Below are 16,940 nucleotides of genomic sequence, written 5' to 3'. Positions count from 1 at the left end.
CTGGTAAATAATTAATAGTGTGCTTTCCCGTTACCTTCACTGTTTTGAGTTCAGCCGCTTATAATCTGATACCGGGCTGCCATTTCCACCGAATTCGCCGGTTCGAATTTTTTCTTATTCGCCTTCATGGTCGTTGTGGTCGTTATCTGTAACGCTAGATAAGTGCCCCCCCACTGAGTGCTATGAGCCGGGCCAGCTGAACTCTGGTTTTTTTATAGAGCTGTTACTCCTCTGTCCCTCTTTATTTTACCGGGATTGGGATCGGTTTAATCGGGTGTATAGCTACAGTTCACCCCACAACTTACACGGGCAGAGTTTAGAATCTCCTCATGAGTAATTATTTAAGTGGGCTTTTTCTTGACTGTAAATATATTATAGAATATTTTTCCAATTTGTAACTTTTTTAAATGGTCTTTATAGGCTTTTTATGCTTATATTAATAAAATCTGACTGAAGATGAGTTCTTAATATAAAAAAAAATACTTTATTTTATTAATTTTAATAAATTGCTTACGTTTTAACGTTCTCATTGCAACTGTTTTTCTATTTTTTAGAATTAGTACTACCTCCTGTGGAAGCTGAAGCATTTCTCGAAAGAAAACAACTCCTGCTTCCTGGACAAAAACGTGCTACAAATCGGGCATGGAAACATTCTTACACTGTTCTCTGTGGCCAATTACTATGTTTCTTTAAAACAAAGGATGATTTTGTTGCGAGTAAAGCTAATGCACCACCATTGAATATACACAATGCCACCTGTGGAATAGCAGACGATTACCAAAAACGAAAACATACTTTCCGATTGTCTATTACAGATGGATCAGAGTTTTTGTTTGCGTCCAATTCAGAAGTCGACATGATGGATTGGATCAATAAAATTACCTTCAGAGCGAAACTACCTCCGGCAAATCAGTTACAGCATTTTGAGATTACGAAGGTAGGTTTGTAATAATCTTGCATATTATGTACTTATGTAATTTAAATTTCCTTAATTTACTAATTTTTTACGACAGTACAAGATTAAAAACTGTTTTTTCTGTGGAAGTGGTGCAACATATATGTGCAACGTATTTTCACGGTGACCCCTGAGACATGCAATATTACATTTTTTCAAGTGAATGTGTGAAGAGATTATTTTAATGATAAAAAGCCTTTATTAACCTTTTTAAGTGAATGTGTTAAGAGATTATTTTAATAATGCTTTGAAAGAGCAAACACCAAAAGTCTCCTTCGAAATTCCAAGACTCGTCAGCATTAAGCGACTATATACAATCTATAGTAGAAACATTCGACTTCAATTTCCCGTTTTGGACGTCCCGAAATATGGTCGGAATCGAAAGTTATATATGTTTTTGTGAAAAATGAGAAAATCCTTATATTTGTTACTAAAACATCAGCATTGATGGACAAGAAATAGAACTCATAAATAAATATAAATACCTGGGAGACGAGATTAGAATTGGTAAGGATAATCAATCAGACCCATGAAAGAGAAGAATCGGTCTTGGGTGGGCAACCTAAACTAAGAGAAACTTTTAAAAGTGAGCTGCCTATATGTCTGAAAAGAAATGTGATAATGCATGCTACCAAAGTTGACATACGGTGCAGAAACACTTACTTTCAACAAAAGCTTCAGCTACTAAATTGAGGGTCATGAAAATCAAGAATGGAGCGATTCATGTTGGGAAAACGAGTAAAATTAAAAAACGAAGTGATCAGAGAAGAACCAAGGTGACTAACATCATCGAAAGGATCTTCTTAGAGTGCCATATCCCTACGGAACGTCGGCGACTACCATGCTTATAATATTGTTATACTGATCTCGGTCTTGCGCTACGTGTAGCAATTGGTCCGCTGTCAAACCTGTCCACTGCCGCAAATTCCTCAACCAAGAGAGTTTCTTCGGTCCTATCCATTTCTTTCCTTCGATTTTACCGTTGAGAATTAGCCGAAGGAACTCATCTTGGTCCTCTGATTATATGTCCAAGATATTCTAGTTTACGCCTCTTAATAATATTTAATAGAGTTCGTTGATGTCCCATTCTTCGAAGAACTTCTTCGTTTCTGGTCCTGCTAGTTCATGGAATTTTTAGTATCCTTCGATACAACCACATCTCAAACGCCTCGATTTTATTCATGATATCGGCGTTTAAAGTCCCAAGTTTCACATCCATACAAAAGTACAGACCACACGTAACATCTTGTAAACTTTTCACGGATTTCCAAATTTAATGAGTTATTGGATAATAGAGGCTTGAATTTTTGAAATGAGTTTCTTGCCTGTTCAATTCTACATCAAATTTCGGAGGATGGATCCAGATTTTGGGTAATCCAACATCCAAGGTATTTGAATCTCTGAACTCTCTGCAGCGGTTGTTGGTTTAATATCAGTTGGGTTGCGCCGATATCCACTTTACTGGTCACCATGTATTTAGTTTTATCGATATTTATCGACAGTCCCCAATTTGGGCATTCCATGTCAACTCTATTGATTAGCTCCTGCAGATCGTCGATGTTTTCAGCTAGAATCACAGTATCGTCGGCGTACCGTATATTGTTAATTATTTCTCCTCCTATGATAATTCCTTTTTGATTTTTTAAAGCTTCCCTAAATAGATTCTCAGAATACACGTTAAAGAGGGTGGGAGACAGTACACAGCCCTGTCTTACGCCTCGTTCAATACTGATTGGCTTTGCTTCTCTGTTGTTGGTATTAATAATGGCTGTTTGGTTCCAGTAAAGTTTGATGTCTTTCTCATCTAGTTTTATGCTCTGCAAGGCGGTAATTAGTCTGGTATGCTGAACGCGATCAAATGCCTTTTCAAAATCAATGAAGCACATATATACGGGTTTTCTTACCTCCCAACATCATTGAAGGAGTGTTTACATAAAAAATAGTGCTTCTCTAGTTCCAAGGCACCTCCGGAACTCGAACTGCTCTTGACTAATTATTTCTTCGCACTTGTTAATTCGGTTTAGAAGAATATGCAACAGTATTTTAACGGCATGGCTCATTAAACTAATGAGTCTACAATCGCTACATTTCTTAACGTTTGGTTTCTTAGGTAGAGGAATAAAGATCGATTTTAACCAGTCCGATGGAATTTCACTGGTATCATATATTTCATTGAAAAGTACAGTGAGTTCTTTTATATTGTCATTTGAGAGTAATCTCTCTCTCTTGTCGTTTCCTCATTGCTGAGGATCGTGATTTCCTACTTCCGTCAATTCTCTCCATCTCTTGCGATTTTGGGCTGCTCTCATGGACTCGGAAAACGTCTCTCCAGTGGCTCGAAAGGATAGCCAGACTAAAATGGAGATGGGCAGCACACATAGCTAGAATGACGGATGGGCGATGGACGAAAAGGTTATTGGAATGGAGACCAAGGGAAGACAAGAGAAGGGTCGGTCGACCAACTACACGATGGACTGCCAAAGAAGACTAAATAAAAACTGGATGAAGACAGCGGAAACATGAGAAAGAGGTCTATGTTTAGTAGTGGACTTCCAAAGCTGAATGATGATGACATAAAATAAACTGGTCTTTTATATCAAACACATAAATTCTAGCAAATTCGAGAGTATGAGTCAGGCTGCAGGTCAGATCGAGACTTGGTATAATACAATATATAGAAACTTTGATGAGATATTGATGGAATTATTAATATCTCACCACATAAATATTTTTTGTTATATCATCGTGATTTATGTTAAATAACTGTTCCAATTAATAAATTAGTATTACAATTTTTGTGTACAGGATCCAAACGATTTCGAAATTAGTTCGCAGTCAAGTAGAACTTCAAGTCCAGATGTACCCGACACAGTTGTCTTAAGACAGGATCCTCATGCTACCAACGGAAGTGTATCTTCAACGACAACCCATCCGTACCGACATACTATTGGTAAGCAAATCATTATTTTTTGAATTTATTTACTATATAAGAGAGACTTGCGGGAATATACAGCATTGTTAATTAAACAAATACTTTGTAAAAACATAGTTTTAAAAAATTGTGTAATTATACTGATGGCCAAAAAATGCAACACTTTGTATATGGTTATTTATTTGGATCAAAAGTATTTCTTTGTAAGCATTATCTAAATATATATTACTTCGCTATCTTTTCTTTAATTGAAGTTTTTTTCTTTTTTTTTTCTGCAAAAACAAAAAAGATAAGAAAGTTTATTTCTGTGGATTTAACTTTAGTTTATTTGTAATTTTTAGTCATTTTGGATTGTTTTTGATTTACTCAAAAAATCTGAAATCCAAAGAGTTTCGAGGTCTTCGACAATTTCGTCATTTAAGCGACTTCTAAAAAGGACCGATTGCAGGTATGAAAGAGGTCGGTTTTGGTTTATGTGAAATTTCACGAAGAGTTGAAGCTAATCCATCAACGGTGTTAAGTGTTGTCCAGTGGAGGTGGTGGTCCAATGATTAGACTTACCTGCATGAGGTTGCCTTTGACGCCACAGTATAAAGCTCAGTACCGAGCTCGACAAAACTGGAATAACCAATGAAATTTTGTCTGCTTCAGTGATGAACCTGGGTTTTGTTTGGGTGGCTCTGATGAGCGCATAAGGACAAGACGTTTTCTAGGCGAGAGACGAAACAGACTTAACTGTTGAACCTCATACAGCAAGACAACCAAGCGTTATGGTATGATGTGCTATATGTTTGGGAAGCAGATCACCTCTAGTTCTTGTTAACGGTACTCTGACAGCTCTACGATATATTGGTGAAGTACTGCAACTGGTTTTAAATCCATATCTATAAAACATGTCAAATGCGGTGACAAAACATGTCTCATGGAGTTCATACAAGAATCTGGTATAAAGACTTCGAAGTGGCCATCAAGATCAGCTGATTTGTCACCCGTTGAAAATGTGTGGGATATGGTAGGTCGAAACTTAAATCGATTGACACGTTCTCCAGCAAACAGAAGACTTGTGCCATGCCATAAGAAGTATATGGATGAGTATTCCGCAATATGATATGGACCACTTAATTCGATCAATGTCCCATAGATTAACTGAGTGTATAAAAAATCAAGGAGGAGCCACTCATTATTCATTTTTGATGAAAATGACGTTGCAAATTTGTTCATAATGTTATCAAATAATAAGAATATTATAATGGATAGTTCCATAAATAAATATTTAAAAAATGTCCTTCTAGATGTTGCATTTTTTTGGACATCAGTATACATTTATCATCTTACATAACCAACAGTTAAAACTATATAAAATGCCTGTCATTCATAATTAAAGTTTATCACTATTATATAAGTCACGAAGTCATAGGAAAAACATTACTTATGAGATAAAAAAGGATAAATATGACTTGGGCAAACATTTAACAATTTTCGTAGTCGTTTTGTTCTTTTCTTCCTTCATCTCTCAGCAATATTTTTTTGTCTATCTTTTCTCTATAATTTTTGTCATGTGTGCTGCTATCAGTGACTTATTGTGTAAACGATCTTGCTATATCTCCTTAATTTGGGCGTTCATTGTCTTCACGCATTTTCTTACATTTTAACTCATGCGAACATCTTTTGCAGTACACCTTGTTTCTAGATATTCAAAGCATTTTCTTCTTTTTGTTCAGTACCCAACATTCACTCCAATACAGTATACCGTTAGTAGGATCAAAATTCGGATATGATATTATTTTGGATTGCTTTATCCGTTAATTTTGGTATTTTTAAGATATTATTGCAGTATAAAAGTTTATACAAGTTGTGCTAGTTCTCCTTCCCTTCGAAATTATTTCCTCTATTTCGCGGAGTTCTGTCTTCCTCGTCGGTTACGTTATCCTCTAGATATTCAAATTCGTTTACTTTTCAAAAAGGCTATTGATACTCAGTTCTTATTTCTTAATAACGATTTTTCTATTCTTTAAATTAGACCACAAATTGTAAAAACAATATTTATTTAATAATCCAGGACGCGTTTCGACATCACTGTCATCCTCAGCTTTATAAATCAGGATAAACTAAAAAATGGTCTAATTTAAAGAAAAATGGGAAAGTGGCTGGGTTGCTAACGCGATAGGGAACATCCCAAACTATACAATTACTGTTAATCTATTTAATAGTGAGTTATTAAAAAGACCGAAAAGTTCCATTTTTCTTCTGTGGGTACCATTTTGAAGGGAAAAGTTGGGACCAGTGCTAGTGACATGCTTTAATATAATATCACATGAGTCATATCATTTAATAATTCACTATTAAATCTTTTTAAATAGTAATTGTGTAGTTTGGAATGTTCCCTATGGCGTTGGCAACCCAGTCACTTTCCCACTTTTCTTTCAATTAGACCCCATTTAGTTTCTCCTGAGCGAAAGCTGATGATTACAGTAATGTAAAAACGCGTTCCGGATTATTATTTTAACTTACAGACTAGTAATCGTTATTACCTCCCAAACCTCATTAGAGAGATACTTTTCAATATGAATCTTATTCCTTAGTTTTATTTTTGGATTTAAATATTCTCGGCAGCTCATTTTTGTTTGTGTGATTAGGAATAAATTATCGGCATAGGCAAGAATCTTTTGTTTTTTCGTCTTTATATTGGGGGGGGGGGGGTCTGGAATCTTCAAAAGACATCTCAGTCCAGGACGCTGCCTGACTGACCTTAGTACAGGATTCGTTCTTCGTACTCCCGGGGATAGTTCTCGAGGTACTTTAAAATGGCCTCTCGTCACCGAGTCTACGCCGAACGCCTACCTGCTAAACCAGACCCTCCTCTGTCATCCAGCGATCCGGAAGCGAAATGGTCGTTGTAAGGCCGGCATCACTTCCGAAGCACTACCTTCATTCATTCATTCTCCATTCATCTACATCCACACTCCACTAATCAGCAATGAGGCTCCCTGTCTCATTCCAGGTAGCACGTAGAAGACCCTCATCACTTCTAGACCGGCATTTCCTCCTTCCCCATAGTCTGACTCACGCATTCTAACTCTACAGTCTGGCCCACTTTTCTAGCTTCAACTTCCAGCTTCTTTCACTGTTACCTTTGCCGTTGGTCCAGCTGTCTTTCTTCCTCTTTTTTTTTTCTTGATCGCTGCATGGATATAGTTGTGTCTGCTAGTCCAACCTGATTTATTTTCAATCATTCTCTCAATCATTTCTCTCACTGTAACACAATTCACACCTGTCTATCTTTTCATTCTGTTCCTTTCTACTATCCATCTGTTGCAATCTGACATCGTATGTGTCACAGTGTCCGAGTGTCCACAGTATAGGCATTTATCTGTATCAGCCTTTCCGAACACAGAGAGGTAGACCCTAAAACACCCGTGTCCTGTGAGCACTTGCGTCAGGAAATAGTCCAGTCGCCTGTGGCCACAGTCCACCCAATCTCTTATGTTCGGGATCAGCATTTTCGTCTACTTTGACACATCCTCCGTGTTGTTCCATTCTTCTTGCCATCTTTCAATTAACCTTTCCCTTTCCTGTCTTCTTTCGGCCATATTAAGGTTTGGGCCTCTTCTCTCATAGAGCTCTTTTCTTTCCAACGCCAAAACATGCAACGGAACACATCCGGTGATGGTCCACAAGGATGCCGCAGACACAGTCCTGTAAGCACATGCCACTCGCAACAGACTTGTTCTGTCCACTTGTGTCGTGAGCCTTCTATGGGCACGTAATCTCTACCGCCTCGCTCCAGACTGGTGCCGCGTAGAGGACGATCGACTGTACAACACCGTGTAAGACCCTCCTCCTTTCAGATTTGGGTCCCCCAATGTTGGGCATCACCCTCCCCAACGCAGTCGCTCTATTTGCAGCCTTCCGGACCACCTCCCGCACGTGTTCCCCCACATTTTCCATTTTGATGCAATGCCATTCATAGCTAAGAAAAGTGGCACAAGCTACTTTTCTTAGTTACTATATATTCGGTTTTCTCTACTATCATTTTTATAAGTTTAATCACAAAATTAGTAATCGGAAATTATCCACTAAAATAGGAATCATATCAATTAAGTATCTAAGGTTTTATATAAGTTTCGAAAAATATAGAGATATTGGTCACACAATTAACAAATCTGAGTATATATATATACGAAAATGGTTGCGTTTCGATTTAATTTGAGTTTTTTACCACTCCCTGACACGTGTTTCTGGGACTTCCCGTCATCAGAGAGAGCTTGTAAGAAAACTCAAACTAAACCAAAACGCACCGACTACTCTAGCAATTATAGAAAAAATAATTACCAGAGTATGCTACTAGAGACATCTAGTGATGAAAGATGAAGTTAAATGTGTCGATAGCAATTAAAGTAAACTGTATACTCACGCTTAATCAAGCCATTAAGAGCGATGCTGGGAATATTTATATTCCACTATGCATCAAACAATTTACTCATATAAATTACCATCTTTCTTGTACTCATTGCGTCGAGTAAGAACGATAAATATACGAGTTTTCTTACAAGCTCTCTCTGATGACGGGAAGACCCAGAAACACGTGTTAGTGAGTTGTAAGAAACTCAAATTAAATCGAAACGCAACCATTTTCGTATATTTATCGTTCTTACTCGACGCAATGAGTACAAGAAAGATGGTAATTTATATGAGTAAATTGTTGATGCATAGTGGAATATAAATATTCCCAGCATCGCTCTTAATGGCTTGATTAAGCGTGAGTATACAGTTTACTTTAATTGCTATCGACACATTTAACTTCATCTTAGTATATATGCATCGAAAACATTTTGAGCAAGGTATTACCAAAAAACTGGTATAACTGTACATTTTTCACATCAACTGTTTTAGAAAAATTTGTATATTACACATTTAAACGATTTCAAAACAATCCCTGTTGCTCTGTTTTGACTATGTTTGCTGATATAACTATTTTCTTATATTTTTATTATAAATAGATTCCCTTATTTTTAATTTTTTAGATTTAGCATAATATGTGTATATTTATGAGTATCTGTTGTATATGCAGCGTGTATGGTATAAATAAAAATTCCTTTTTTAACAAGTAACTAAATCAGTTTATTCGGTATCGATATCTTTTGTTAATATATTAATACCGAGTCATCGAGAAAAATCCTAACTAGAATAGTATACCGAATAAATATGTGGTGAACTGGAATTGAAACCACTGCCCTAAAACGATGTATATATACATAATCAAACTTGTTTACAATTTTCTTAATAAAATTTTTAACGATAAATGTTGATAACATCACCCAAATTCAAAACCCGAAATTCCCAAAATTGATATTTTCGGCAAAATTCAGCTTGTTCGTATGATTTTTAGGGTCGCTCAAATCTCTGACGACTGGACTATATGCTCTACTCAAACTTCAAAATAAATTCTTCAAATAGTACCAACATGATCTGAGTCTAATTTAATAAGTAAATATCGCAAAGTTGGTGATGCAGACTTCCTTAAAACCATCAAAGTAAATCACCTGAGATGAATAGACCACGTGATACGGATTTTACCCACGGTAGGCAATGGATTTGAGGAATTTGCCGTATTAGTACCCATAGATATTCGTTTGTGTCTCGTTTTTGCAACTATTGCTTTCTGGCAGACTTTATTCTCCTCCGTTGACGGTAAAATACAAAAATATCACTATAAATTCGAATTCCCTATATCCGAACTTCTCGATCGACGATGTGAAATAATTCGAAGTCTAAGTTGTGGGTAAACGATATTTATTATTAGCTCAAAATAAGTACACTCAACGTAACTTCAAATTGACTATGTGTACTTCATCATCATAGGTGGCTCGACAATCCGTTGTGGATCTTGGCCTGCTCACAAAGAAGTCGCCACTCCTGTCGATTCCTGGCAACTTCCCTCCATCTTTTAACCCCTAGAATCTGTAGGTCTTCTTCCACATCATCAATCCATCTCATTCGTGGACGTCCTCTGCTTCTTGTGCCCGCTGGTTTTGAAAATGTTAATCTCTTGGTGTATTCGTGATCTGACATCCTAGCAATGTGTCCAGCCCATCTAAGTCTCTGCACTTTAACGAATTTCACAATATCTGGATCGGTGTATAACTGATATAGTTCACAGACTATGTGTACTTGTGTGAGGTAAATATTCTGATCGACTATATACAAAAAGAGTTCAACCCCAATTTATAAGCTCACAAATAAAACAACAATTAATCAAAACGGCCATTAACCTCCCTTGTCTAAGTCTCTCTCTCCCTTTAAGTAAGTGAGTCTCCCTTTAAGAAAAGGTAAGTTTTCAACTTTGTCGTTGGTGGTCGTTCAGCTCTTTGCATTGCATTTTCTCTCGTGAAATAAGATCGTTGTACATTCACCAGGTGGACAGCTAAATTAACTATAGAGGGATCACGTTTGTGTATGAACAATTAAGAGATCCTTAAAACCGTCTCTATTATCTTATCTAATTTCGTGCAGTCATTCTGAAGTTATGCACGTACAAACATTTCGGCGATTCATTTTTATTAATATAGATAATTCGTAAATCAGAGCTATTCTATCTCCAAGTCTTTATAGGTCTTGGAATACTATCATAACGTGGATACTGAGGGAAAATGTAGTTGACCACGGTAGTATGTTAGGTATTGTGTAATTTTTTGTCCTTTCTTAAATATTTCTACAATTAACGATAAACAACCTTCCTATTGACAATGTCAAATTATAAATTTTATTCGACTAAAAGTGTTAAATGGCCAACCAATAGAATTTAAATGCCAATTCCACAACAAGCTTTAGTTATTATTTTACTCGATGGCTCTATATTACAATCTATGATAATATCAAAATTACCATTTTTCAAATAACAATGTAACATGTATAATTGACTTACTAATTTGTAAAAAATATAATTTATTAATCAATATAGGAGGAAGTTCTTCACCACCACCAATTCCTCCGAGGATGACAGATGTCACGCTTGGATATGAATCAAGACTTCATACGTCAGACAGTAGTGGAAGTGTCAACGGTTAGTCGTAACTGGAAATTTATGCCTTTCTTTCTTTTCTGCGACTCTTGGGCTTTACGTCTTCTAACTGTAGAATAGTTTTAAATAACAGTATGTTTTAAATTGTAAATGTAATGGATTATCCCATAAAAATGAACGTTCCATTCGCCTTTCGAACTCGTTTAAAAATTATATTTTCCATTGAATGGGACTATGTATATGTTAGAGTAAGGCAGTATATTAGAGTAAGACTATATATTAGAGTAAGGCATGGAATAATATATGCCTGAGAGTGAATATATTATGATTTGTAGATTGTAGATTACCAAGACTGGTAATCTAGATGATGATTTCAAAGTTGTCCCCAGTCCCACCCCCAGGGGGTGTAGGTGGGAGGTCAAGTTTGGTCTTATTCGATAGATATTTGAAAAATATTGAACATATATTTTTCAGTTTTTGATCCGATGTAAATTTCGCGAAATATTCGACTGTCTCGCTTCTTTCTGTTGGCACACCCTGTATATGTTTGTGGCTTTCTGATAGGCTTTTGGACCGAGGCCTTGCTTCAACAACATTTTGCTTCTGGTTTTTTCTTGTCCCACGAGAAGCTAAGGAGTGGATGTTCACTACCGCCCGAACTTAAGTGTCCGCGTAGCAGGCAACTCAGTTAACATACGTGTAATAGAGCTAATAGGTAAAAGAAGACAGCTGACGGAAAAATACGGCTCCAACTACACAACAATGAAGAAATTAAATAAAGATATCCACCGGTCAATCCGAAAAGACTTAAGAGAAAACAAGAAGAATACAAGAGAAATCACTAAAATAATTCAAGAAAACAATAGTTTAAAACTGTTGAGGTGAAATATGAACAACATAAGCAAAAAAAAAATATGTACAAAATAAAAAACAAAGATGGAAACATTACTATTGATAGAACCAAAATCCTTGAAGTTGTCGAATCCTTTTATCGCGAAATGTATGAGAGCATCGACGAAAGGCAAGATCAGCCCCTGCCCAAAATCACAAACCAGGGATCAGAATTAATGCCAGAAATAACTCCATACAAAATCAAAACGGCACTTTTAGAAATGAATTAGAGTAAAAAGTGGTCGTTAGTGCTGTATCCCGATTTAGATACCTGATAGAGAAGTCTGCAGAATACAACAAACCATTGGCACTGATATTTGTCGACTACGAGAAAGCATTCGATACCATAAGCCATCAGAAAATGTTAAAAGCATTGACAGAATGCCGAATAGACCATCGCTACACTAACATAATCAAATATATCTGACACTGTACTAGTTGCAAGAACAATAGAAGAATTACAAAGATTACTTACAAATATAAATATTGCATGCAACAATTATGGCATAAGTATCAATATTAAAAAACAAAGTATATGGTCTTCAGTAAGAACATGACACAACCAGCACATATTAGTATAACCGGCATTCAAATTGAAAAAGTATCAAGTTACAAATACTTGGGGACTTCAATAAACGAAACTAGAGACCAAAACAATGAAATAAAAAGACGTACAGAGACAAGCATCCCTCTACGATTAAGAATGCTAAGGAGCAACGTATTTAACCCGCTATTATACGGTGTAGAGGCCTGGACTCTCAAACAGAACAACATAAAAAATATTCAAAGTTTCGAGATGTGCTGCTACCGTCGAACACTGAAGATAAGTTGGGTTCAAAGAGTCACAAACTTTGAAGTAATGCGAAGGATAGGAAGACCCAGAAATCTTGTCAACGATCAAACGAAGAAAACTCGAATATTTGGGTCACCTGATGAGAGGACATAAATACGCATTACTTCAAAATATAATGCAAGGAAAAATAGAAGGAAAACGGAATCCAGGCCGTAGAAGAATGTCATGGTTGCGTAATTTGAGAGAGTGGTTTGGCTGTACCACTAATGAACTCTTTACTACTAATCTGGTGCTAAATTGAAATATTGCTGTTGATGGAAGGGATATTGTACAGACTAGATACCTAGGACATGAAATTCGGTTGGGCAGAGATAACCAGACATGTGAGCTCTCACGTCGCATAGCATTAGCCTGGGCAGCGTTTGGTAAATTAAACTGTGTATTTAAATTAGATCTACCCATATGCCTCAAAAGGAAAATCTTTGACCAATGTGTGTTACCTGTACTCACTTATGGAGCAGAAACATTTACACTTAAAAAAAGGTAGTTGATAAGATTCGCGTGACTCAGATGGATATGGAGCGCCAGATGTTAGATGTCTCTCTGAGAGACCGAATCCCGGAATAGAGGAAATACGTCGTAGAACAAAAACAACAGACGCTATGGAAAAAATCGCGTCGTTAAAATGGAATTTGACAGGACACGTCGCCAGATTATCAGACAACCGATGGACAAAACGTATTTTAGAGTGGAGACCAAGGCAAGAAGCAACACGGAGCAGAGGACGCCCACCAACTAGATGGTGGCCTGAGGCGTGTTACCAATAACTGGATGCAAGCCACACAAAACAGAGACAGATGAAAAGAGCTGAGGGAGACCTATGTCCAGCAGTGGACGCATACAGGTTGATGATGATGAATAAATAATCATGATGTCTGGTATCGGTAATTAGTGAAAAATTTGCAAATTTTTTTCCAAACTTTTAATATTAAAAGTTTTCGATAATGTGAAATATAAAGGTGCTTTTTTAGTCTTTTAGTCTATCATTCATGTTTTGACATACCTCATATAAGAATGATAATATTTGAAATCTTAGGTTAGACCATGCAGAGTTTTTTATGAAGAATAACTTTTTTCGTAAAATTAATAATAAAAAAAATTCCCAGACGATTCCAACTTATCTACATACACTGTATACATATATCTATTGTAAAGCGAAGATCTATTCATCTGCTATCGAGACCATGAATATTTATTATATTTATTAACAAACATACTGTTTTTTAAAAATAAAATGTAGTTATTCCGATTGTAAATAACATTTATTAATAATTACTAACAACTTACAATTTTCTATGGATTGATATATATGGGATTCTTCCAGCTGGTTTTGGATCGTTTCTTTTTATACTATATTTTTACAAAATTTAAAGTCGATTTTAATTTTTAGTTGATAAATAAAAAATATGAAGATCTTTTTTGTAATTTTCAAAAAAATTCGGAAATAATATTTTTCGTAGTGTACTAATAATTTCTATGTTATTGTAATCAGGAAAAAATAGAGAATTCCTTTTTTAAATTAAATACAGGGTGTTCTATTAAAGAATCACAACTTTGGTTTGACCTCATGTTAGAGAAGACTTAGTACCTCCATATATCTGGAATGTTACAAAAAAAGACAAATTACGAAACCCAAAGTCTTCAAGATGTCTTTTTTTTGTATCGACAACGGACCTCTATACAAATAATAGCCCAAGCTGTCAAGAAAAAAACGAGCATTAATTAGTGAACCACCACAGTGTTATGTTATGAAGAGCAATTCCTGGCGTAATTTCCAAGTGTTTGCAACTCCAAACTGTTGGTTATAATTTTTTATGGCACTTTTAAGGTTCAAAGAACTGTGTTTTTTGATTATTTTTATTGTATCGAATCAATATTTTAGGGTAAAATTGTTACAATATTATGAAAGTACATATAAAAAGCTTTAATTTGAGCTGTTAAATTAAATTCGACCCAATAGTTTATTTACAAATAACGATTAAAACTTCAAAAATGTCAATTTTTCGCTATTTTTTATTATTGAAATAATTTTTGTACATTTTTGTGTAAAAAGAATGTAATAACATTCTTTTTTATGAAAAAAGCATTATATTGCATCTCTTTTAATTACAAATCGAATGAGACTTTGTAAGATCCGATCAAATTTTTGCTTAAAAACATTTTTTACCCCTTAATTATTGCTTTGAAATAGGGGCGACGTTTACGTTATAAATTAATTAAGCTACAGCGCTTCCTATACGTTACACGTTACATACATTTTTAACTTATTGATTCTTATAACTGAAGTCAGGACAGAGGTTCGTAGTAGAAAAAAAATTTATACTACGAACTATCGAAGAGGAGTTAGCTTACTTTCTGTTTAAATTGTAGTAGAGGTTAGGGCGATTGGGCTACTCTCCTTCACTTCCAATCTGACGTCGTTCAGCTCGAGAACAACTGGTTCGATCATGACGTATAAGGGGTCGTTGGAAAGAGGATAACTCAAGATGCAAATAATAAAGGGTTGCGGTTATAGGGTGATTCGCCAAAAAGATCTTAAGCTTATAGTGTCTAAACGACCTAACATGCGCAGACACGTATCTTTGCTACTATCGGGCCAATCGTCATGTGCGATTTATTATATAACAAGATTTATCTAATAAAATACAATGACAAAGAAAAGTCAAACATAAGTGCCATAAAGATCTCAAGCTAATTTTAATTTAAATTATGCTAAATTTTATTTGAATGCACAGTAACAAACTTAAGGTTTCATTTGCAAAAGTTATTAAAATAAGGTTTTTGTATCGTTAATATTACATATAAAAGTTAACGTTTGAGCCCAAGGATCAATGTCACAAGTTTTATTATTACTAAATTGATCAATTAAATTCAAATTTATAAGAGAAACTCTATACTTAATTCGAGGATCGGAAGACGTTTGAAGGAGATATAATTTTTAGGGATTTTGTATATATATATATATATATATATATATATATATATATATATAAACAATGATCAGATAATGTATATACATCTGAATTTAAATTTGTTATTTATAAACAAAAAAGAATAGGAACAAGAGTTGTGTTTCAATTTTATATTTAACAAATATCACAGGGAATAAACTTTAAAATATGTTAAAGTATTTTTTAAAGCTTTGCAAAAGAAATACAATAATGTATAATTTTAATGTATAACTCACAATGGTTGTTAAAGTAATAAAGTTTTGATTTTAAAAAATAATATAGTAGTTCTCTACGTAGCTACACAACTAAACTGAAACGTCTTTTTTAATTTTTAACCATTATTAATTCCTAATACTAAAATCGCTATACACAGAGAGAGTACAGCTGTTTCTGTTTTCTCTTTTATATATTTTACTTTAAACTACAATCCTCTTTTTACTAGGTAATAAGTTCGTAAAATATTAAAAACTTTTCATTTAAAGAGTATAAAAAAATATATCATGTAAAATATAGATGATTCAGAGTAATGTAAAAAGAAATGTTAAGAGTCACCAAAAAAAAATGTTACAAAATTTTCCGCTACCCCATTTTAAAAAAAAGAGCGAAATATTTAACGGAGATATGATAAATTTTTCCGAGCGCCAGGGATTTGAAGTTTTGAATTTTTTTTCTCACCGGGCCTACAGAAGAGTTCTCCCATCATCGAGCCATTTCTACTACTCGAGAAAACATTTAACTTTACTAATATTTTTTGACTATAAATAGCGGGTTTTTATAAATAAAAATTATATCCTCGTAAAATATAGGTTTTTGACTTGATTGGCGCCGGTTTTAATTCTTAATTGTTATAGAAAAAGCAGCTGTGATTTTTTAAACAAATTAAGCTAACTCCACTTTTTTTTAATCTTTGTCCTAAATTCAACTATAAGAATCAATAAGTTAAAAATGTGTGTAATATATAGGTAGCGCTTAATTAATTTATTACGCAAAAGTTACTCCTACTTCAAAACAATAAATAAGGGGTTGAATGAAACATTTTTTAAGAAAAAATTTTTATTTCTACATAAAAATTTAATCGACCAAGAAGAAAATGCGTTTATCTTTTTTATGAAAGTTCTAATCCTGCAAAATTTATAAACGTTTTCAACAATTTTTTAAAGATATTTTTAAATGAATAAAATAAAAAAATCATTTTTACAAAAGTTACTTCAAAAACTAAAAATGACAAAAAATTTACATTTTTGGACCTTCAATCATTAATTTTTCATAAACTATAGGGTCGAATTTAATGTAGCAAAGCTCAAATTAAAGATTTTTATATGGACTTTCATAATATT

At 34.6% G+C, this 16,940-nt stretch overlaps 1 protein-coding gene across 6 annotated transcripts in view; it reads left to right on the top strand.

Moving 5' to 3' along the window:
• Positions 1 to 16,940, top strand: part of kst (spectrin beta chain, non-erythrocytic 5 kst) — a 267,491-nt gene that overhangs the window by 248,109 nt on the left and 2,442 nt on the right. For 4 of the 6 annotated variants that reach the window (XM_072534881.1, XM_072534880.1, XM_072534879.1 and 1 more), the window contains exons 26-28: positions 555 to 937; positions 3,761 to 3,905; positions 10,849 to 10,950. In XM_072534881.1, coding sequence (XP_072390982.1) covers positions 555 to 937; positions 3,761 to 3,905; positions 10,849 to 10,950 — 630 coding nt within the window. The remainder of the gene's footprint in view (positions 1 to 554; positions 938 to 3,760; positions 3,906 to 10,848; positions 10,951 to 16,940) is intronic. The other 2 variants (XM_072534885.1, XM_072534884.1) reach the window with 1 other exon arrangement.

This window comes from Diabrotica undecimpunctata, chromosome 6 (assembly GCF_040954645.1).
Source record: "Diabrotica undecimpunctata isolate CICGRU chromosome 6, icDiaUnde3, whole genome shotgun sequence".
NCBI classification, from domain to species: domain Eukaryota; kingdom Metazoa; phylum Arthropoda; class Insecta; order Coleoptera; family Chrysomelidae; genus Diabrotica; species Diabrotica undecimpunctata.
The sequence above is the reverse complement of the archived record's forward strand: the minus strand, read 5'-3'. Positions and strand labels throughout refer to the sequence as shown.